We start from the raw sequence: 24,588 nt of genomic DNA on the forward strand, positions 1-24,588 counted from the left end.
TCTCTGTGTCTCACTGTCTCTCTGTGTCTCACTGTCTCTGTGTCTCACTGTCTCTGTGTCTCACTGTCTCTCTGTGTCTCACTGTCTCTCTCTGTCTCTGTGTCTCACTGTCTCTCTGTGTCTCACTGTCTCTCTCTGTCTCTCTCTGTCTCTGTGTCTCACTGTCTCTGTGTCTCACTGTCTCTCTGTGTCTCACTGTCTCTCTGTGTCTCACTGTCTCTCTGTGTCTCACTGTCTCTGTGTCTCACTGTCTCTGTGTCTCACTGTCTCTCTGTGTCTCCCTGCCTCTCTGTGTCTCACTGCCTCTCTGTGTCTCTCTGTGTCTCGCTGTCTCTGTGTCTCACTGTCTCTCTGTGTCTCCCTGCCTCTCTGTGTCTCACTGTCTCTCTGTGTCTCACTGTCTCTGTGTCTCACTGTCTCTGTGTCTCACTGTCTCTGTGTCTCTCTGTGTCTCACTGTCTCACTGTCTCTCTGTGTCTCACTGTCTCTGTGTCTCACTGTCTCTGTGTCTCTCTGTGTCTCACTGTCTCTGTGTGTCTGTGTCTCACTGTCTCTCTGTGTCTCACTGTCTCTGTGTCTCACTGTCTCTGTGTCTCACTGTCTCTCTGTGTCTCACTGTCTCTGTGTCTCACTGTCTCTGTGTCTCACTGTGTCTCACTGTCTCTGTGTCTCACTGTCTCTCTGTGTCTCACTGTCTCTCTGTGTCTCACTGTCTCTCTGTGTCTCACTGTCTCTGTGTCTCACTGTCTCTGTGTCTCTCTGTGTCTCACTGTCTCTCTGTGTCTCACTGTCTCTCTGTCTCACTGTCTCTCTGTGTCTCCCTGCCTCTCTGTGTCTCACTGTCTCTGTGTCTCACTGTCTCTCGGTGTCTCCCTGCCTCTCTGTGTCTCACTGTCTCTGTGTCTCACTGTCTCTCTGTGTCTCACTGTCTCTGTGTCTCACTGTCTCTGTGTCTCACTGTCTCTGTGTGTCTCACTGTCTCTCTGTGTCTCACTGTCTCTCTGTGTCTCACTGTCTCTGTGTCTCACTGTCTCTGTGTGTCTCACTGTCTCTCTGTGTCCCCCTGTCTCTCTGTGTCTCACTGTCTCTGTGTCTCACTGTCTCTGTGTCTCACTGTGTCTCACTGTCTCTGTGTCTCACTGTCTCTCTGTGTCTCACTGTCTCTGTGTCTCACTCTCTCCTTGTGTCTCACTGTCTCTTTGTGTCTCACTGTCTTTGTGTCTCACTGTCTTTGTGTCTCACTGTCTTTGTGTCTCACTGTCTCTCTGTGTCTCACTGTCTTTGTGTCTCACTGTCTTTGTGTCTCACTGTCTCTCTGTGTCTCACTGTCTCTGTGTCTCACTGTCTCTCTGCATCTCACTGTCTCTCTGTGTCTCACTGTCTCTGTGTCTCACTGTCTCTGTGTCTCACTCTCTATCTGTGTCTCACTCTCTCAATGTGTCTCACTGTCTCTCTGCGTCTCACTCTCTCTGTGTCTCACTGTCTCTCTGTGTCTCACTGTCTCTCTGTGTCTCACTGTCTCACTCTGTCCCCCTGTTTCTGTGTCTCACTGTCTCTCTGCGTCTCACTCTCTCTGTGTCTCACTGTCTCTCTGTCTCACTGTCTCTCTGTGTCTCCCTGCCTCTCTGTGTCTCACTGTCTCTGTGTCTCACTGTCTCTCGGTGTCTCCCTGCCTCTCTGTGTCTCACTGTCTCTCTGTGTCTCACTGTCTCTCTGTGTCTCACTGTCTCTGTGTCTCACTGTCTCTGTGTCTCACTGTCTCTGTGTGTCTCACTGTCTCTCTGTGTCTCACTGTCTCTCTGTGTCTCACTGTCTCTGTGTCTCACTGTCTCTGTGTGTCTCACTGTCTCTCTGTGTCCCCCTGTCTCTCTGTGTCTCACTGTCTCTGTGTCTCACTGTCTCTGTGTCTCACTGTGTCTCACTGTGTCTCACTGTCTCTGTGTCTCACTGTCTCTGTGTCTCACTGTCTCTCTGTGTCTCACTGTCTCTGTGTCTCACTCTCTCCTTGTGTCTCACTGTCTCTCTGTGTCTCACTGTCTTTGTGTCTCACTGTCTTTGTGTCTCACTGTCTTTGTGTCTCACTGTCTCTCTGTGTCTCACTGTCTTTGTGTCTCACTGTCTTTGTGTCTCACTGTCTCTCTGTGTCTCACTGTCTCTGTGTCTCACTGTCTCTCTGCATCTCACTGTCTCTCTGTGTCTCACTGTCTCTGTGTCTCACTGTCTCTGTGTCTCACTCTCTATCTGTGTCTCACTCTCTCAATGTGTCTCACTGTCTCTCTGCGTCTCACTCTCTCTGTGTCTCACTGTCTCTCTGTGTCTCACTGTCTCTCTGTGTCTCACTGTCTCACTCTGTCCCCCTGTTTCTGTGTCTCACTGTCTCTCTGCGTCTCACTCTCTCTGTGTCTCACTGTCTCTCTGTGTCTCACTGTCTCTGTGTCTCACTGTCTCTGTGTCTCACTGTCTCTGTGTCTCACTCTCTCTCTGTGTCTCACTGTCTCTGTGTCTCACTGTCTCTGTGTCTCACTGTCTCTCTGTGTCTGTCTCTGTGTCTCACTGTCTCTGTGTCTCACTCTCTCTCTGTGTCTCACTGTCTCTGTGTCTCACTGTCTCTGTGTCTCACTGTCTCTCTGTGTCTGTCTCTGTGTCTCACTGTCTCTGTGTCTCACTGTCTCTCTGTGTCTCACTGTCTCTCTGTGTCTCACTGTCTTTGTGTCTCACTGTCTCTCTGTGTCTCACTGTCTCTGTGTCTCACTGTCTCTGTGTCTCACTGTCTCTCTGCGTCTCACTGTCTCTCTGTGTCGCACTGTCTCTGTGTCTCACTGTCTCTGTGTCTCACTGTCTCTGTGTCTCACTGTCTCTCTGTGTCTCACTGTCTCTGTGTCTCACTGTCTCTGTGTCTCACTCTCTATCTGTGTCTCACTCTCTCAATGTGTCTCACTGTCTCTCTGTGTCTCATCCCCATTTGGTCACTAACTACAATTTGTCATGGCCAATCCACCTAACCAGCTCGTCTTTGGCCAGGGAGGAAACCGGAGCACCCGGATGAAACGGTTGTGCTACCGTGGCTTCACAGCGAAAATGTCCCAGGTACAAATCCCCGCTGGGTCACTGTCTGTGCGGAATCTGCACGTTCTCCCCGTGTTGCCTCCGGGTGCTCTGGTTTCCTCCCACAGTCCAAAGACATGCGGGTCAGGTGGATTGGCCATGCTCAAGTGCCCTTAGTGTCCACAAAGGTTAGGAAGGGTTATTGGGTTATGGGGAAAGGGTGGAAGTGAGGGCTTAAGTGGGCCGGTGCAGACTCAATGGTCCGAATGGCCTCTTTCTGCACTGTATGTTCTATATTAACTGCTCTCGCCACCCGTCCTTCCACCTTCAATGATCTATGCACAAGTACACCCAGATCTCTCTGCTCCTGAACCTCCTTAAGAATTTTATCCCTTATTTTATATTGTCTCTCCATGTTCCTCCTACCAAAATGCATCACCTCACACTTCATCTGCCACCTATCTGCACCACCTATTTAATATTATTTTGAAGTTCTACACTGTCCTCCTCACAGTTTACAATGCTTCCTCGTTTTGTGTTATGAATAAGATTTGAAATTGTCCCCTGCACACCAAGATCTCGATTATTAATATATATCAGAAAAAGTAAGGGTCCCATAGACCCTTGGGGAATTCCACTCCAAACCTTCATCTAGCCTGAAAACCATCATTTGACCATTACTCGGTCAATTCTGTAACCATGTTACTACTGACCCTTTAATTCTATGAGCTACAACCTCTCTCACAAGTCTGTGGTCTGGCACAGTATTGAATACCTTTTGCAAGTCAATATACGTCACATCAATATCATTGCCCTCATCTACCCTCTCTGTTACATAAAACATCGGGCCAGCACAGGACAGGCCTTTCGGCCCTCGATGTTCCAGTGAGTTTGTGATACACAATTTTCCCTTAAGAAATCCATGCTGGCTTTACCGAAACAACCCACATTTTTCCATGTGATTATGAATTCTATCCCGGGTAAGTCTTTCTGAAAGCTTCCCACCACCTAAGTAAAACTCTCTAATTGCTGGGCTTATCCGTACAATCTGTTTTGAACAAGTGTGCAAGGTATGCAATTCTCTAGACCTCTGGCTCCTCCCCTGGGTCTGGGGAAGACTGAAAGCTTATGGCCAGTGTCCTTGCAATTTCCAATCTCAATTCCTTCATATCTTGGATGCATCTCATCCAGTACCAGTGCCTTGTCAACTTTAACTATCAACAGTTTATCCAACACATCCTCCTTATCAATTTTGAACCCTTCTAGGGACAGAGTTTCGTCCTCTGTCATCATGATCTGGGTAGCATCTACTTCCTTGGTGAAGAGAGATGCAATTCATTTATTTAATACCTCAGCCTGCCCACCGCCTCCATCTGAAAATTCCCTTTTTAGTCTCTAATTGGCCCTATTCCTGCTTTTACTATTTATATCCCTGTGGAAGACTTTGTGAGTCCCCTTTATGTTGGCTGCCAGTCTTTTCTCACACTCCCTCTTTGCTTCTCTAATTTGCTTTATTCACCTCCCCTCTGAACCTTCTGCACTCCTCTTGGTTCTCAATTGTATTTTCGACCTGATGCCTGCCATAAGCACACTTTATCTTCTTTATTTTAATTTCCATTTCCATTTTCATCCAGGTAGTTCTGGATTTGTTTTCCCTACATTTCCCGTTTGAGGGAAATATATCTGGATTGTGGCTGAACCATTTCTTTTTGAAGGTAGCCCATTGTTCAGGTTTCCCCACCAATCTTTGGTTCCAGTCTCTCCAACCGAGCTCCGTTCTTGCCCCATTGAAGTTGGCTCTCCCCCCCCCCCCCCCCCCCCCCAGTTACTTCTTCTTCCTCTGCATTGACCATTGTCCTTTACTACTATCATCCCTAACCTATTGATCCAATGATCACAGCCTCCTAAATGTTCGGCCACTGACACTTGATCTACTTGACCCACCTGATTTCCAACAACCAGGTCTCGCTGTGCATTTTTTCTTGTTGGACTGGACACATACTGCGGTAGGAAATTCTCTGGAACACATTTTAGGAGTGCTTGCCCCTCTCTGCCCTTCACACTTTCTCTGTCCCAGTCTATGTTTGAGTAATTTAAGTCCTCCATCCTCTTTCGAGCACCGCCCTTGCATACACATCGCCAACGCTGACTCCCTGAGTCGCCGACGGCTGCACAAAAGCTTGGCCCCCTCTGCCAGTAATGACACTAAACTTGCTGGATACCTTGCCTGTATCCATGAAACAAGTCCAGGCATGGACCCAAGAGGACCCAACACTGGCAAAACTGCAGCACATGATCCTAAGTGGAGGAATTCTAGGACACCACACATGGGTTAGTTAAAGAAAACCAGCAGAGATTTCCGAGGGGAAACTTGTTGAGAGTTTTTGCTGAGGTAACAGAGAGGGTTGATGAAGTCAATGTTGTTGATATGGTGTACATGGACTTCCAAAAGGCATTTGATACGGTGCCCCAACAGACTTGTGAGGAACATTATAGCTCATAGGATAAAAGCGACAGTAGCCACATGGATATGCAATTGGCTGAGTGACAGGAAACAGAGAGCATTGGTTAATGGATGTTTTTTGGGCTGGAGGAAGGTTTTTAGTGGAGTTCCCCAGGGGTCAGTGCTGGGCACCTTGCTGTTCCTGATGCATATTAATGACCTAGACCTTGGTGCACAGGGCTCAATTTGAAAATTTGCAGAAAATAAAAAACTTGGAAGCATTGAAAACTGTGAGATATAGAGAGTAGAATGCCAAAAGGACTTTGAAAAGTTGGAATGGGCAGATGGATGGCAGATGAAGTTCGATGTAGAGAAATGTGAAATGATTCAGTTTGGCAGGAAAAACATGGAGAGACAAAGGGGACAACTCTAAAGTGGGTACAGGAGATGAGGAACCTAGCTGTATTTCTGCGCAAGTCATTGAAGGTGGCAGAGCAGGTTGAGTGTGCAGTTAATAAAGGAAACAATATCCTATGATTTATTAATTGGGTATGGAGAAATAGCACTAGGAGGCTATGTTAAACTTGTGTAACACACTAGTTCAACTTGCACTGGAGTATTGCATCCAGTCCTTTAGGAAGGGTGTGAACGCATTGCAGAGTGCAGAAAGAATGGTTTCAGGGATTAGGAACTTCATTTTTGAAGATACGTTGGAGATGTTGGGGCTGTTTTCCTGAGAAGAAGGAAGGCTGAGACGAGAGTGGGTGTTCAGAATGATGAGGATTCTGGACAGGTTTGACAGGGACAAATTGTTCCCCCATTGATGGGAGCACTGAGAACAAGAGGGCCCAAATTTAAGTTAATTGGCAAAAGAAGTAAAACGAATATGAGGAAACAGTTTTTCGCACAGCGAGTGGTTAAGGTGTGGAATGCACTTCCTAAGAGTGTTGCGGAGGTAGGTTAAATCCAAGAATTCAAATGGGAATCAGTGGGTTATCTGAAAAGGAAGAATGTGCAAAGCCAAGGGAAGGCGGGAGAATGGTACGAGGTGAATTACTCATTCGAAGAGCTGGTGCAGATACGATAGGCTGAATGGCCTCCTTTTGTGCAGTAACAACTCTGTGAACGAAAGAGAAAATGCTGGAAAACCTCAGCAAGTCGGGCAGCATCTGTAGGGAGAGAAAAGAGCTAACGTTTCGAGTCTGATGACTCTTTGTCACAATTCTGTGAAAGCACACGGATGTCAGAGCTGATCACAGGGTTGCCAACTGTGATGAAGTGTATCCGCTTTGGCAAAGAGTTGCCCCCCCCCGACTCGAAGCATCAGCTCCGTCCTCTCTCCGCGGATGCTGTCAGACCTGCTGGGACTGTCCTGCGTTTTCTGTTTTTCTTTGTGATGAAAGGTATTCCTGGAGGTTTCCTCAGGTTCCAAGGCATTAGCCGGCCAGCACATCCATCCTTGTGACACACTGCCTACCGCAAGGCCCGACTGTCCTCCGGGCAGCCTTTGCATCCCATTTTCAATATTTTCACTTCTGGTAAAGGGAACCGGTTAGAGGAAAGGAAGAAAAACGTCTTCAATGTTGCTGTGTCCTGGAGATTGATCTTCAATTCCTGGAGACTCCAGGTCAATCCTGGAGGGTTGGCAACCTTACTCACAGCTCTCTGACGTCAGGGCCGGCCTCACACTGATGAGGTCACGGCTGATCGCGGCCCAGCTGACGTCAGGACGGACCGGGTGCGCGATGACGTCGGAGCCGGCCGGCGCGCGATGACGTCACAGGGCTCCCAAGCGAGCGTCCTGACGTGAGGGCCGATTGCGAGGGCGTGATGAAGTAGAGCCGCGCACGCCAGCGCGTCGACGTTAGGCGCAGGCCGCCGCCATCTTGGCCGGTAGTCGGGGTCTGCCTTTCTCTGTGGGGGTCGCCAGGGGGTGGGGGCGGCAGGATAAAGGAGTCCCTACCCCTCCCGACAGAAGAATGTCCGCCTTTTCCGAGTCGGCTCTGGAAAAGAAACTGGCGGAGCTGAGCAACTCGCAGCAGAGCGTGCAGACTCTGTCCCTGTGGCTCATCCACCACCGCAAGCACTCCAAGACCATCGTGATGGTGTGGCACCGAGAGCTGAAGAAAGGTGAGCGCGGGCCCGGCCGCCACTCACTCCCAGCCCAGCGGAGTGGGCACCGTCCCGGTCCTTCACATCACCAGGCCTGGCCTGTCAGTCCCCAGCAGCCGAGCCCGGGGTGGGGTTGGTGGGATTCAGCAGCTTGTACATCCACACGAGCGGTTTGCCGAGTTACAGGCAATGCTTTTAATGTCCTGGTTTTATATTTCCACACATCCCTTCACAGTGATCACTTGCCAAGCCTCACGTTTTTATTCTGTCATTTTCTCGGACCTTTTTTAAAAAAAATCAAAAATGTTCAGTTCGATTTTAAGATTGAACTCACTCTTCAGATAGAGCTCCCTCACCACCCTTCAAATAGAGCTCCCTCACCACCTTGCACATCACTTCAAATAGAGCTCCCTCACCACCTTACACATCACTCTTCAAATAGAGCTCCCTCACCACCTTACACATCACTCTTCAAATAGAGCTCCCTCACCACCTTGCACATCACTTCAAATAGAGCTCCCTCACCACCTTACACATCACTCTTCAAATAGAGCTCCCTCACCACCTTACACATCACTCTTCAAATAGAGCTCCCTCACCACCTTGCACATCACTCTTCAAATAGAGCTCCCTCACCACCTTGCATCACTTCAAATAGAGCTCCCTGACCACCTTGCATATCACCCTACAAATAGAGCTCCCTCACCACCTTGCATCACTCTTCAAATAGAGCTCCCTCACAACCTTGCATATCACCCTACAAATAGAGCTCCCTCACCACCTTGCATCACTCTTCAAATAGAGCTCCCTGACCACCTTCCACATCACTCTTCAAATAGAGCTCCCTCACCACCTTACATCACGCTACAAATTGAGCTCCCTCACCACCTTGCATCCCTCTTCAAATTGAGCTCCCTCACCACCTTACACATCACTCTTCAAATAGAGCTCCCTCACCACCTTACACCACTCTACAAATAGAGCTCCTTCACCACCTTGCATCCCTCTTCAAATTGAGCTCCCTCACCACCTTACACATCACTCTTCAAATAGAGCTCCCTCACCACCTTACACATCACTCTTCAAATAGAGCTCCCTCACCACCTTACACATCACTCTTCAAATAGAGCTCCCTCACCACTTGCATATCACCCTACAAATAGAGCTCCCTCACCACCTTGCATCACTCTACAAATAGAGCTCCCTCGCCACCTAACATCACTCTTCAAATAGAGCTCCCTGAAAACCTCACATATCACTCTTCAAATAGAGCTCCCTAACCATCTTACAACCACCTTACATAATATCTATGTGAGTGCTATCAGTTAAAGAGCATCTTTTGAAGATAACTGCTAATGTCCAACACCTTGGGTTTCAGTAGTTTTACATTCCTGCTACCTAATTTGGTGCTCGCCAGTTGAGGTTTCTGCAATATTTTCTCATCTATTATAAGCTGTTATTGACACTAATCTGTGTCTCCCACCTTGCCACCAGCACCTTTGTAGAAATTGTAATTTGTGACCAAGTGATTGTCCAGCGTCAATGTAAACTTTAGACTGAAAATCAACATCAGCAGAACTCGCTCTACAAGATAGGCTGAAATCTCCCAAGAGTGGCATTGATGTCACACGGGTCTATTTGAAAACATTACTTTTACTCTGTTGACACCAAACCTTAATGAGCAGCCCAAGACTTGATGCCACAGCAATGATTTGGATAAGCATTGTTCGACAGCCAAGTACAGTGCTTTGGGATTCATGTTCCCTGTTGCAGCTGAATGTGGTGTAGCTAAAATTCCTCTTTAGCATTTGGGAGAAAAGACTGGCATGATATTGAGAGAAAGGTAGAACTGTAATTGTAACTCCCTTCAGAGGGAGGCATGATTTTTTGGTTCAGGTTGAGATTGCAGCAGTTGAAAAATGCAGCTCGCTCCTTCTCGAGGGCAATTAGGGATGGGTAATGAATGCTGGCCTAACGAGTGATGCCCACTTCCTGCAAAAATTTTTTAATAAAGTCTTAATGTAAGCAGATTCCTTCCCTTTCAAGGTATAGGTTAGGGTGGGTGGAGCATGAGTGAAAATAACCCGTAAGAGATCAAATTTATTTTAAGGACTCTTCTGTGTAATAGACTAGAACTTGGCAGTAGGCATCATCTCTTGGAATAATAATTGAACATAGTTGCTTAAAAATATTCAAAAAATGTGTAGTTTGGATAGACTTCTGGTTTTCACGGTTAGTTCATTGATTGTCTTGTTAAAAATGAGTTCCAGAGTTTAGGCTCGATTCTGTTTTTTATAGCTAAATTTGGTGGTTAAGTCCCTTTCGGGTAGAAAGAAGAAATATCACACCAGGGAGTTTATGAATGGAAAGGAATGCAGGCTAAAAATAATTTGACATTCATTGAATCCAGCTAGTGAATGGGAAGTTAGCATAGGAAGAGAGATTGATTATGTCATGACTAGTCCAATCAACTGCCAGTTTAGCTCAGTTGGCTAGATACCTGGTTTGTGATGCAGAACCATGCCAACAGTGCAGGTTCGATTCCCGCACAGGCTTCTCAACCTCGCCCCTTGCCTGAGGTTTGGTGGTCCTCAGGTTAAATCATCGTCAGTCTCTCCCCCTCAAAGGGGAAAGCATCCTCTCGTCACCTGGGACTATGGACATACCAGTTTTCTGGTTGAGAGTGGCTGGATTCAGCCAAGTATGAGAATGTGAGCGATGGTTCAGAGGGTTTCACTTGCTGACTTTGTATCTAACATAAGCTGGGAATGTAGTAGCCTGTAGCTTTGCCCTGAATTGCTGCATTATAGCTACCAGTGACAGTCTGAGTCTATTTGCAGATTTTCAAAAATATTATCAAAATAACCAGGAAAAAACAGTGGGAATGAAAGAACCACATCCTTCCTCAGGTAGAATTGCCAGCTGTGATGAACTGTGTTCCTGGAGGTTTTGTCACATTACCTGCCCCATGCTTCAACCATTAGTTGGCCAACACACCATCCTTGTGACATGCTACCCTCGCCACTGAAAAGCAAAAAAACTCAATCCAATTGGGTGTTGTTTTACTGTCAGAAAACTGCTTCCTGCGCCCCCTTAATATTTTTTTTACCTGGTGAATGGAAATGTTCAAAGAAAATCTAAAACAAAATATTTTAATGTTGCTATGATCTTTCTCCAGTGTTGCACACAGCAGTGTTCTGGAGATCGATTTTCAGTTTCTGGAGATTCCAGACCAATCCTGGAGGGTTGGCCACCCCGTTGTGACTTGGCAGGTAGTGGCAAGTGGAGTACAGCAAGATGCTGAATAGCTGCACCCTTTCACTAATCGGCTATTCACAATCTACATTAGTGATTTGGGTGTGGGGGCCAAATATTATATTTCTGTTTACTGATGACACAAAACTAGCTGCGAAGTTTCAAATGGATTTACACAGGTTAAGAACATGGCAGATAGCATATCGAGTCATAGAGTTTCACAGCACATAGAGGTCCTTCGGCCTATCAAGTCTGCGCCGGTCATCAAGCACCAATCAATTTTCATCCTATTTTCCGGTACTTGGTCCATAGTCTTGTATGCTATGGTGTTTGAAGTGCTCATTGAAATGCTTCCTAAATGTTGAGAGTTCCTACCTCTACCATCCTTTCAGACAGTGAGTTCCAGATTTCCACCACCTCTGGGTGAAAAAGTTTTTCTTCAAATCCTCTCTAAATCTCCTGCCCCTTACCGTAAATCTATGTCCTCTGGTTATTGATCCCTCTACTAAGGGGGAAAAGTTATTTCCTATCGACCCTATCGATGCCCCTTTATCAGATTTCCCCCTCAACCTTCTTTGCTCTATGGCAAACAATGCTAGCCTAACCAGTCTCTCTTTGTAGCTGAAAGACTCCAGCCCAGGCAACATCCTGGTGAATCTCTGCTATACCCTCTCTAGTGTAATCACATCCTATAGTGTGGTGACCAGAGCTGCATACACACTCCAGCTGTGGCCCAGGGAGTGTTTAATACAGCTCTGTCATACTCTCCCTGCTCAGATATTCTATGCCTTGGCTAATAAAGACAAGTATCACATACGCCTTGTATGCTATGAAAGAAAGATGCCCAGCTGCAATTATTTAGACCCTTGGTGAGACGGAACGTGGAGTATTGTGTACAGTTTTGGACCCCTTGCTTAAGGAAGGATATACTTACCATAGAGTGGTGCAAATTTGTGGGATGATGTCATTGTGGAGACTAGATCTGTGTTTTCTAGATTTTGGAAGAATGAGAGTTGATCTTATTGAAGCATACGCAGGGCTCGGCGGGGAAATACAGGAAGGATATTTCCCCTGGCTGGTGTTTAGGGGTCTAAACTAGGGCAATGTTTTTCGAGCTTTTTTCCTGTGACCCACTTTTACCAGCTGGCTGACCTTTGCAACCCACGGCACATTCGCTTACCTTTAATGTGAAAGGGGAGCCTGCTTGGTCCTCATGATCTCACTTGAATCAGGTTCAAAGGCAGAGCGGGCATTGTTCATAGGTGCAGGCTTCAGCAAATTGCTTTGTGCTGTCTTCGCCTTTATGAAAACTAGAAATCCAACCTCACATGTAGGTCGTCGTGAAGGGCAGTAGCAACAAATCGCTTATTTTCCTGGGAGATGCTACACCAGAATGCTAACAGCTACATGGGCTTTTGGCATGTTTTTAATGTGTTATAGGTCAGCTACAGCAGCGTAGTCTTTCAATTTAAGTTTAGTAACTGACTCTGGGGTCTCGACCTCAGAAAGAATTTTTCTCTCATCACTTCAAAATCTGAAACTTCTCACTTTTGCCAGTACTTCTCTGCATATAACACAAATGGAATTTGCATCCTTATTAACATTGGCACAATTGACAAAAGCATACCTCAAGAAATCATCTTTATATTGCTTTGTTCCCGAGTTAAGTTGCTTCTTTGTAGGCTGTTAACCAGAGGCCCTGGAGCTCTGTACAGAGCTAACACCAGCACTGGTCTCTAGATGTGCGAGATCCTGTCCAATAGGTAAAATGCCTATTTGAGTCTCTTACTTTTAAGAGAACCATTCATCGTCACGGTTCACTTGCCTTGCTTGCCAGCAGCTGGAAAATGGAAACTATGCTGCTCCGAGATTTGGACCAAAAGCACATATCTGGAGGGTGCTTGACATCAAGTGTACATGCAGAGCATGTGACCTGCTTCTGCTTCTGACTGGAAGACTCCACACAGCCTCATTTATTTCTATTTATTCCCAGTGTAAAAACCAGTAGCAGCTGTTGGTTGCTTCCCCCGTGATCAGGACCACCGCGGAACGGATCGACCGATCGTGTCACGATCCTCCCGACACCAGCCCGTGTCACCTGTTGGCCGCGACCTGCGCTTTGAGAAACCCTGAACTAGGGGCACTGTCTCAGACTAAGGGGCAGGACACGGGCACTGAGGTAGATCATCAGCCATGATCTCACTGAATGGCGGAGCAGACTTGAGGCGCTAAATGGCCAACTCCTGTCCCTAGTTCTGATGCTTCTATGTTCGCAGCCTTGATTCCATGGTAACTCAGTGGCCCGAGTCAGGATGTTTGATTAGGTCATAAGTTTGCTGTGAGAATTTGAGCATGTGGTCTGGCTGACGTTATTGAGGGTACTGCATTGTCAGAATTGCCAGCTTTTGGCTGAACTGTTAAACCAAAATTGTCTGATTAGTGAAGGGAGTGCCAAAGATCTTATTCAAAAAGCATGAAATTTTTCCATATCCTGGATAACATTTATTCCTCAATCAACGCAATCGATTCATCTTCTAACTGTGGATTCTCCAATTCAATTACAGCATTTTCAGTAATAATAGAGATTAAATGGAAATGGGAGATCTCAAGGTTTCTAATTTCCACACATTTGCCTTCTCGTTCCTCCTGAGAGTAATTAATTTAATATAACTTGGGCCTGGATTCTTTGGCTCAATGTGTAAGAATTGCTTATGCTGGGGCAAGGACATTTGTAACTTGCTCTTTCCACTTCAGTCCATCCCAAGTCAATGAATAAATTCCCCACAACATCGTTGCAATTCAAAACACCAATCATTGCAGATTTAGCATTTTTACAAACTCAACCAGCAGAGATGGAGGCCATTCAGCCCATCTTGTCTATTGAAAGAGAAGTCCAGTAACGGCCCTGGCCTGCCCTGCCAACGCACTGTGACCCTACAATTTTTCTTTTTCATGTAGAGACCCCATTCCCTTTTTGAAAGTTACTTTTGCATCTGCTTCATTGTTATTTCAATAATTTCATATCATGGACGCTACCTCTTTTTTTCAGATGGCCCCTGTCGCCAATAATTCATGATCACTTGTAATGATTATGAAAGTTTACACCACCACTAAACCTATCTTTTGTTTCTATAATTGTCCTATTATCATCTTTTGTTTTGCACCATCATTCTTTCTGTCATTAAATCCCTCTTGCCTTTCACGCTATCATAAAGTTTCTCTTTTATCATGCCCCCTCCCCGCCTACTTACATAAAACCTGTTAACATCTCTAACTTTTTCCAGTTCTGATGAAAGATCACTGCTCTAAAACATTAATTCTGTTTCTCTCTCCACAGATGCCGTCTGACCTACCAATTGTTTCCAGCATTTTCTATTTTTCTTTCAGCTTTCCAACATCGTCCGTATTATGTAGTTGTTACTTTAAAGCCGTTCTCATTGCCAGCCCTACTGCTAGTTGAAGATTTTGCTTTGTTTATTATCAAAACCCATCATATGTTTGAACAATCTTTGCTCTCCCTGACTGCTGTAAACAGAACCAATTCTGTCTTTGTCTTGGCTCTCCACGTAACTAAGAACGTGATTTAATGCATAAAAAAAGAGTCCTGTTTTGGGTGCGTATAACGGGGTCTTTTTCGGTGCCTGCAGCGCCGAGAACAACTCTGCTATCGAACGGGACTTTGTCGTTTATTTTGGCCTTGGGCGGAATGTCCCACCGAGGCCGCACTGACCTCACTACCTGCACTGATGAGCTCAGCTTGCAGGAAGAGATCGGGCCGCTATTCGTAAAAGCCATCCTGATCTCTCAACCCCCCCTGGACACTACACCGCGGTCTCCGGACCCCCTCTTCTGCTCCAGCTTACCTCTTCGGGGTCCATCGAGTCCCATCTCTTAAGGGCAGGACACCCTTGAGCTATCCTGGCATGGGTAACCTGCCATCTTGGTGCTGCCAGTTTGTCTGGGTGACATAGCCAGGCTGGCAGGGGCTCTGCCAGGGTAATGTGGAGCCTAGATTTGAATTCTATACTCCAGCTGGCATTAAACCAGTGATTTACCCTTGCAATGCTCCTGCCAGCCTGGCCATGTCACCCAGGCAAACCGGCAGTGCCAAAGTGCAAGCCTGACACTGCCAGGGTGCCTGGGTGGAGTTGGGAGTGCCACGGTACCACCCTGACAGACCCTGACCATCTGGGGGCCTCCCAATGGCCTGGGTAAGCCCTGGTGTCCTTCCGCCTGGTCCACGATTGTGTTGGCCAGTGCTGAATGACGCCATGGCGCGGTCTCCCAGGCACGGGCTTCATTTCCGGGCCTCAGGAGATTGGGCACCAGGGGCTGGTTTAGCACACTGGGCTAAATCACTGGCTTTTAAAGCAGACCAAGGCAGGCCAGCAGCACGGTTCAATTCCCGTACCAGCCTCCCCGAACAGGCGCCAGAATGTGGCGACTAGGGGCTTTTCACAGTAACTTAATTGAAGCCTACTTGTGACAATAAGCAATTTTCATTTCATATTAAAATGAGCCTAATGGCTCGCTTAAATATGTCAATCTAGATCTCACCAGTGAGGGTGAGATCCAGATCACAAGATTTTGTTAGATCCCGCGAGGTGTTCTAAGCATCGCAAATCTCGCGAGAGGCCTGTTCGTACCCTAAGTCTTTTATTCCTGATGTTATTCCAGTAAATTTCCTTTCCACTATTACCAAGGAGTTAGCTTGTTTCCTGAAATTTAGAGCCTAGATTTGGACTCTATCCTCCAGCTGGCATCTAACCAGTGATTTATAATTTAGCATGACTTCCTTAACTTTGTTCTTTATGCCTCTTTATAATGCCCAGCGTCCCGAATGCTTTCATTCCAGCTTCTTCAGCTTGTCTGCCATCTTCAAAGCTTTGTGCGTTTGAATGCCATTGTTTTTTTTTTGGGGGGGGAGGAGTGGAGGGAAGAGGGCAGAGGGGAGGGAATTGGAGGGAGGGAGGTGGGGCAGGGAGGTGGAAGGAGAAGGGGCGATCTATACTTTGGACTGCAAATCAACTTCACTGCCTTGTTCTCTTTCTGTGCCAGTTTCGTATCCTCGTCATCACCACATTGATCCCATCGATTTTTTTTTGGTGAACGAGTTGATTTTCTGGCACTTTAACCAAAGGCAATAGTCTACCATCTTTCAACAAAGTTTGGAATTCGGACATTAATATATTATGCAAAGCACTGGGGTAAAGCAAATGATACTTTGACTTGAGCAAAGTGATTGCTCAAAATGTTGACACGTCTGCACTCCACCCAGAACAATCCTGATACTGTTGGCCCTTGGCCATAATGTGTCCTGTTCAATTTGTACATTTTGTCAGGTTTTGCTTTGAGGGGTTATTACAACTGATCGAGTGACCATGATGAAAGCCCCACTCTCCATCTAAAGGTGTTGGTGTTCACATGTTACACGTCGCTTTAGCAGGTTTCCAATAATCGATAGCCGAGTACATAAATGCACGGTCAAGAAACACTTGCGCATGATTTCTGTCTTATAATTCTACTGACCAAAGCCCACATAAGGTTACAAATCCATGCATATGGTATGCAAGTGCTGAGATAACACGCAAACAACCAAATATTAACCACATTAACATTTTCAGTGAGCCACGCATGGCCAGAACGAACACAATGAACAATAATGCTACAGCATATCGGGTTGCATACACTTTAAACAGATGTTGAAAACACAATCATTTACCTTTGCCAGACCAAAGACATTTGCTGGCATTGATTCAGATTCCAGTTGATGTGTTAACTTTGTGATCTTTATGAAGAAGGGCAGCATGATCAATTTGAAAATTCAAAGTGACCGACGTGTCGACTGTATTCAGCATGTTGTGGATGGAGAGCAGACGTGTCAACTGTATCCAGCATGTTGTAGATGGAGAGCAGATGTGTCAACTGTATCCAGCATGTTTTAGATGGAGAGCAGACGTGTCAACTGTATCCAGCATGTTGGAGTTGGAAAGCAGGTGTGTCACTGTATCCAGCATGTTGGAGACGGAGAGCAGACGTGTCACTGTATCCAGCATGTTGGAGACGGAGAGCAGACGTGTCACTGTATTCAGCATGTTGTGGATGGAGAGCAGACGTGTCAACTGTATCCAGCATGTTGGAGATGGAGAGCAGACGTGTCACTGTATTCAGCATGTTGTGGATGGAGAGCAGACGTGTCAACTGTATCCAGCATGTTGGAGATGGAGAGCAGACGTGTCACTGTATTCAGCATGTTGTGGATGGAGAGCAGACGTGTCAACTGTGTCCAGCATGTTGGAGACGGAGAGCAGACGTGTCAACTGTGTCCAGCATGTTATAGATGGAGAGCAGACGTGTCAACTGTATTCAGCATGTTGGAGTTGGAAAGCAGGCATATCAATTGTATTCAGCATGTTGTGGATGGAGAGCAGACGTGTCGACTGTATCCAGCATGTTGGAGTTGGAAAGCAGGCATATCAATTGTATTCAGCATGTTGTGGATGGAGAGCAGACGTGTCAACTGTATCCAGCATGTTGTAGATGGAGAGCAGACGTGTCAACTGTATCTAGCATGTTGGAGACGGAGAGCAGGTGTGTCACTGTATCCAGCATGTTGGAGACAGAGAGCAGGTGTGTCACTATCCAGCATGTTGGAGACGGAGAGCAGACGTGTCAACTGTATCCAGCATGTTGTAGTTGGAAAGCAGGCATATCAATTGTATTCAGCATGTTGTGGATGGAGAGCAGACGTGTCAACTGTATCCAGCATGTTGTAGTTGGAAAGCAGGCATATCAACTGTATTCAGCATGTTGGAGTTGGAAAGCAGGCATATCAATTGTATTCAGCATGTTGTAGATGGAGAGCAGGTGTGTCAACTGTATGCAGCATATTGTAGACGGAGAGCATGCGTGTCAACTTTATCCAGCATGTTATAGACGGAGAGCAGACATGTCAACTGTATCCAGCATGTTGTAGTTGGGAGAGCACATGTGCCAACTGTATCCAGCATGTTGTAGTTGGGAGAGCACATGTGCCAACTGTATCCAGTATGTTGGAGTTGGAAAGCAGGCATATCAACTGTATTCAGCATGTTGTAGTTGGGAGAGCACATGTGCCAACTGTATCCAGCATGTTGTAGATGGGGAGCAAACGTGCCAAAATTTTACGCAATTGCTCTGATCAAGTCAAAGTATCACTTGCAAATGCAGAACAAAAATATAGAAGCTGCTCTCCAGTGCTTTGCCTAATATATTTATGCCCGAATTCCAAACTTTGCTGAGATGGTACCACATTTCATGCTGAATGGTAGATATTGTCAATGTTTGTGTATGTTTGTCTATATCATATAGGAGGTCTTTTCTAAAATTAGTCATCTGGCTAAAATGGTGTCACACACAATGTGTGTGGCGAGTCAGCAATTCTTATTGGACAACACTGCACTGTATCAACAACTTTTATTTGTATAGTGCCCTTAGTATAGTTAAATTGACCTAAAGTGCTTCACACAAGTGTTGTCAAACAAAATTTGACACAGAGCAATGTAAGGAGATATATGAGCAAAGGTAGGTTTTAAGGGAGCACCTTATAAAGTGGAACGAGAGGTTTAAGGAGGGAATTCGAGAGTTCAGGGCTTTGACAGCTGAGGTGTGGTCACCAATGCTAAAATCTGGATATTCAAGGCCAGAATTGAAGGAGTTGAGGTCTGAGGGTTGGAGGGATGGAAGTGATTGCAGAGATGGGGAAAGGGTTGGGCTGTGGAACGATTTGAAAACCAGGATGAGAATTTTTAAATCAACAAGTTGCTTAAAAAGGATCCAGTGGGCAGAGACAATGGTGATGCTTACATTTCTGAGCAATTCTAGATTTCTTTCAGATTTAATGGAAGCATGCTTCAGATCATGCCAGTGTGTTGCTTACATTGTGGGATTCCGATATTGTATGGCCAGTTTTACAGGGGGCTATTCCTGCTCAGTCTGCTACTTCAATGAGTTTCCAGCAGATTCTGATGACAACATTTGTATCCATTATGCCACCCATATTTTCGTTTTTGTTTGGTAACAGTTAAGAAACAAGTCCTTTAACAGAGCTGTTAATCTTTAGCTAAGTGCAGCTAATACATGAATACTTTCAATTGGACAAACTTCTCAGTGCTGTTCAAAGGTCCCATATTTTGAAGAAGAGCAGGGGAGTTATTGTGTTTTCACCAACAATTATCCTGCAATCAGAACCACAAAAAAGGATTGTGATCATTGATCTCATTGGTGTTTTTGGGAGCTTGCTGCGTGGAAATTGGTTGTGGCATTCCCTGGTATTACAATAATGACTATACTTCAAAAGTATTAAATTGACCAGTGCTCTGGGATATCCTGAGGTCATAAAGTGCCATATCAGTAAAATATCTTAAGGGTTCCCCATTGCTCTGTATGTCACTTAGCTGGAGTGCAGGAATATTAAAACACTCCATGCATAAGTATGTCTTTATCAACTATTCCAGTTTGTGAGTTGCATGTACTCATTTTAGTTTCTCACTAGAAAGAGATAGGCACTATTACCCATCAAATAGCAATAGAACTCTTGACTTTTCTTTTCCAATTTTTGTCCACAGCTAAACCAAGTAGAAAACTGACCTTCCTTTATCTGGCAAATGATGTGATCCAGAACAGTAAGAAAAAGGGACCAGAATTTACCAAGGACTTTGCTCCAGTTTTAGTGGATGCGTTTTCACATGTTTCAAGGTACTGTCCTGTTCAATGCAAACATGGCAAGCCAGTATTCCATTAATAATCTGTCCACGCCAGGAAAGCAAATGCCGATATTAGCCAAGTTACTTTAATGGAAATTATTCTGAAATCCCATTTGAAAGAAAACTGGAATACTATCTTATATTAAAGGGAGGCTGCCATTGTATTCTTTATTTGAGAAAATGTCTGGCACAGTCCCTTGTAAAGGATCAGATTTGGAGAATCTACTTCGCTTCCCTTTAATTGGGCAGTAGAAAACACTTAAAATTGCATTATGACCAATGGATGAGGAAAGCCAAGTACATTTTTTTCCCCTTGTCCTGAATATAGGTAATTTGAGTTACTTTTCAGGAAGAGGGAAGTTGAGCAAAGATAAATTATTTAAAATGATCAGCTGTATTTCAGCAGAGGTGTGTCAAATATGTTTTTTGGTTCATACTGACTGTTGCGATCTGTTTCAAAGGCAATATCACCAGTAAACCCCCACTTTATTTACTAAAGTGTTTCTAATTTATTCAAATTTTGCACAAATGTTATGCCAGCTAACACTCTGCTTTGCCGACCTTTTTTGTGTGTGTTGTGTATGTGTCCATGACAAGTAGCCAGAGCTGTTTCCCACGTTTTCCACTCTCACCCCCTTACCCTCCCAATGGGGTACTCCTGGTCCTCAGCTTCCACATTGCCACCCTCCACGCTCATTGTCTGCCATTTACAACACCTCCAACACGGTATCACCACCAAACGATTAGCATTCCAAAGGGACCATTTTCCCCCATGTTTTCACCCATCTCTCAAGCGCTCAACAATCCTTTTCCTTCCCGTGCCAGCACGGCGATGCAAATCCTTCCCCTTTCCTGCCAGCTATGGTTCCAAACACTATTTCCAGGTGAAACAGCACTTGCACTTTCAATTTATAGCACTGTAATCGCAAATCGGTGTGTGGTTTTGTACATATGGGGAGACTCAATGCAGGTTAAACGAGGTAGTAATAATAATAATCGCTTATTGTCACAAGTAGGCTTCAATGAAGTTACTGTGAAAAGCTGTCCTGCAAAGCAGTTATCCAATCAGCAAGCATGACCTGAGATTCCCTAGTTCTGGAATTTCAGTTCTCCCATTCCATTCTGACTTGGACTCCTCTGTCTGCCTCTGCATCGTTGCAGTTCAGTTCAACATAAGCTCGAGGACCAGCATCTCATCTTTCACTTAGTCATTTTACAGCCGTTTGAACTCAACATTGAGTTCCAACAATTTCAGACCATAATCTCTGACCTTTTCAAATGGCAGCTCATGGTTCTGTATTTCCAATTTACAGCTCTGGAACCATCTTTTGTTTCTTAACTTGCCCCTTTACCATCTCCTTTTGCCTTTCACCACGATCTTTTAGTCATTTGGCCACTGCCTTACACCCTATCACAGACCTTTCCTTTTTAACTTTCTAATTTCTCCTTTCCCTGACTCTGTCCTTGCATAAATATGTTATGTCTTAGCCTTTTCCAGTTCTGATGATCGGTCATCAACCTGAAATGTGAACTCTCTCTCCTCATAGATTCTCCCTGACCTGAGTATTTCCAGCTTTTTGTTTTTATTTCCTATTTCCAGAATCCTGTACTTCTGTATTCGGGCCCAATAGATATCTACCAGTCTGCTCCAGATTATGCATTTACCTTTCATTTGAACTGCCACAAAGCATACAGCAGGTTGGCATGTTTCTTGAAACAATTTGATGTATTCTGTATCTCGCGCTTTGATATATGGCCACTAGTCATCCTAGGATGAAGAGCAACTCTTCCAACCAACAAGCATTCGTGTCGCACTCCATCATCTCACACCTCTTCATTCATTGCAGAGCACTGGGGATCACACATGCTCCCCACAGTACAGTGGCAAACCAGCATAGCTCATACCCTACAGACCCAGAAAAACCTGGAGCAAAAGTTTAATGGAGTTGGACTCTGTACTCTCTGTGAAAGGTCAGAGGATTGCTAAATGACTCCTCGTTTGATGTTGGAAACCTCCTATACTCCAAATGCTACACATTGGGTAATAAGCCAGGGAAATATATATGTGTGGATAAATCAAGTGAGCTGATAATCTCTCAGAGCCTGTTGGGATTACATGTTGCTCTAACTGTTGAGTGCAAGCCAAGTCCCAACAAATGGAGAAGTTCCTATCCAACTTCACCCTGCTCCACTCTTTCAGGAGAAATGGTCCAATTTCAGCCAGTGAGCACAACTGGTAGTAACATCTCTAATCCGAGAAACCCTCTGAGCCTAATAACGCAGACCTTTCCTTCAATTCCTTTCTTGGCGAGTTACAAAAAGCTTGATGCTCATCATGCAGACCTATGCCTTTCCTCAATGTTGACTATAAAATATTGGCTAAGATCTTCACATTGCGACTGAATGTATTCATCCCTGGGTTTTGTCCAGCCAGACCAAACAAATACAGACAGGCTGACCTCTTGTACTGTAACCATTCTATGATTCTGTTATATGGGGCTGCCTATTGAGGAACAATACAAGAACCTTAACCTCTGACTTGGGCCTATCCTGCTGTGGAAGAGGCCTTCACCGGCGTTGAGTCACAAATTTCTTCTGATGGGATAATGGCGGCAAGGAGACGAGGTTGAGTTGTTTGCGACCATCTTCAGGCAGAATTGTGACATGGGTGAGACATTTTAACCCCCTATGGTCCCCACGCTCACAGAAAACCATCTTCACCCAATTCCGTTCACTCCACGTGACCAGGAAGTGGCTGAGTACACTGATGAGGTCAAAAACAATGGGTTCTGACAACTTCCCAGATGTAGTGCTGAAGGTATCCCAGCTGTTCCAGTACAGCTACGACACTGACATCTACCTCACAACATGAAAATCTGTTTATAAAAATCAGGACAAATCAACCAACAGTTACCATTAAAGGTGCTGTTGACAGTGCTGTAAGATGGCACTTACTCACCAATAATCTACTCTACTCTGCATATTTTGAACCGCTTGATTCCAGAACTTATAAATACAGTGCTGTGGCTACAATAGCAAGTTAAAGGTTGGGAATTCTGCACTACTCACTCATTTCCTAGCCACCCAAAGCCTTTCCATCATCTACAAAGCTCAAGTCGGAGTGTGGTGGGATATTCTGCACGCCCGGATGAGTGCAGCTTCACAAGTGCTCAGGTTGGACAAAGAGCCTACTTAATCAACACCCCATCCACGACCCTAAACTTTCACTTTCTCCACCACTGGCAACATCACAATGGCAGCAATGTGCACCATCTACAAGATGCACTCCAACTTGCCAAGGCTACTCGTCTGTCATTTGGAAGAACAATTGCCTGCAAGTTCCCCTCCCAGGCTATGCCAATCCTGGCCTGGAAATATAAAGGCCGTCATCAAGGCTTCTTTAAACTCTTGCCACTGACCGACAGCACCCCCCCCTGCCTCTCCCGCAAGGGACGGCCAATTACAAAACAAAATTACACTGCATATCCACAGAATGTATTATTAACGTCACCCTACATTTCCATTGAACTGGGACTACCAGAGAAGGATGCATTCAATTCCCTTTCTTGTAGGCACCAATCAAGGCACCTCTAATGTCATGTATTAGCATGAATCCAGTAACGAAGGACTGAGAAAGAACACCGTTTTCCCTGTGTGATGATTACGTACTGCTATTTTGTAACCATCCAACCACCTCACTTCTGAACATCTTTAAAAGAGTCAAGCAATTCCATCTCATTGGTTATGAATTTAACTAATGGTACTACTGGGCAGCTCAGAATTGACATTCCAGCCTTCTCCCAGTTTCCTGGATTGATAATATAAAGAACCCACCGTGGTTTTTTTGAGAATGTTAATTTCATTTATTTAAAAAATCTGGATTTGAAGTGTGCAAAGAGATTGATCGTCATCTGGAACTGGGAAACAAACCAAATGCTCTGGGGCCTGTTCTTGTAGACTCATTTAACAAAATGTACTGCCTCCATATGAGAGCCCACCCACTGGAAAGAAGTGGTGCTGATCCCAACCAACCGGACCACGCCATTCTCATCTGTAAGAGTAGTGCCAAACAACCTGTTCAAGCACCTGACCTACATTATTCCCATGGGCATCCTGCAGATGGGTTGTGTAAGAGTCTAAATTATGTATGGCGGCTTGTACTGTTGTAAAATGTGATACAGTAGTATATTAAAAGTGACCTCTCATTCTCTCTTGATGTGCATGAATTCTGCAATATCTTTATGAAATATGAATGCCCCATCTATAAAAGCTGTGTACGAGAGCTTTGCGAAATGTCATTTACCTCTATACATATTTCTCAAAATAATACTCTGCTAGGTTGGCCTGGAGTTTCAGTTTGAATGGTCTTGACCATGGCACGATTCCCCCAATTTCTGTGTAACTGATGCAATAGATTGCAGAATTTTAAGCACAAACTGCGTTCAGCGCAATATAATCTAATCTGTAGATTTCATTTTAAAGCTTTGATAGTTGAGGAATATAAAACTAACCTCAGTAATGGTGACCGTGAAGCTATCATCGATTGTCGCAAAAAACCATTATGTTCACTCATGTCCTTTAGGGGAGAAAATTTGTCATCCTTACCTGGTCTGATCTACATGTGATTCAGCCCACAGCCATGTGTTTGACTCTGAACTGACCTCTGAAATGGCCTGGCAAGCCACTCAATTCAAGGGCAGTTAGGGATGGGCACCAAATGTTGGCCTTGCCAGCGATGCCCACATCCCATGAAAGAATAAAGAAAAAATATATAAATGTTGGTCGGAGCACTGGTGGAGTTGTCCTGCTCATCTTCAGATATTGCCTTGGGATCTAATAATCTTTATTAGCGTCACAAGTAGGTTTACATTAACACTACAATGAAATTACCGTGAAAAGCCCCTAGTTGCCACATTCCGGCCCCTGTTCGGGTACACGTGGAGAATTCAAAATGTCCCAAGTTACCTAACAGCACGTCTTTCAGGACTT

The 24,588-nt window shown here is 45.2% G+C and overlaps 2 protein-coding genes across 3 annotated transcripts in view; one reads left to right on the forward strand and one right to left on the reverse strand.

Moving 5' to 3' along the window:
* The window catches only part of glb1 (galactosidase, beta 1), a 130,826-nt gene extending 123,810 nt beyond the window's left edge, over positions 1-7,016 (reverse strand). The window contains exon 1 of the mRNA XM_038796711.1: positions 6,966-7,016. Coding sequence (XP_038652639.1) covers positions 6,966-7,001 — 36 coding nt within the window. The 5' untranslated portion in view covers positions 7,002-7,016. The remainder of the gene's footprint in view (positions 1-6,965) is intronic.
* A 315-nt stretch (positions 7,017-7,331) lies between these two features.
* The window catches only part of LOC119965827 (regulation of nuclear pre-mRNA domain-containing protein 1B-like), a 79,010-nt gene continuing 61,753 nt past the window's right edge, over positions 7,332-24,588 (forward strand). For both annotated transcript variants that reach the window (XM_038796712.1, XM_038796713.1), the window contains exons 1-2: positions 7,332-7,618; positions 19,462-19,591. In XM_038796712.1, the coding sequence (XP_038652640.1) occupies positions 7,468-7,618; positions 19,462-19,591 (281 nt within the window). In that variant the 5' untranslated portion in view covers positions 7,332-7,467. The remainder of the gene's footprint in view (positions 7,619-19,461; positions 19,592-24,588) is intronic.

This window comes from Scyliorhinus canicula, chromosome 5 (genome assembly GCF_902713615.1).
Source record: "Scyliorhinus canicula chromosome 5, sScyCan1.1, whole genome shotgun sequence".
Taxonomy (NCBI): domain Eukaryota; kingdom Metazoa; phylum Chordata; class Chondrichthyes; order Carcharhiniformes; family Scyliorhinidae; genus Scyliorhinus; species Scyliorhinus canicula.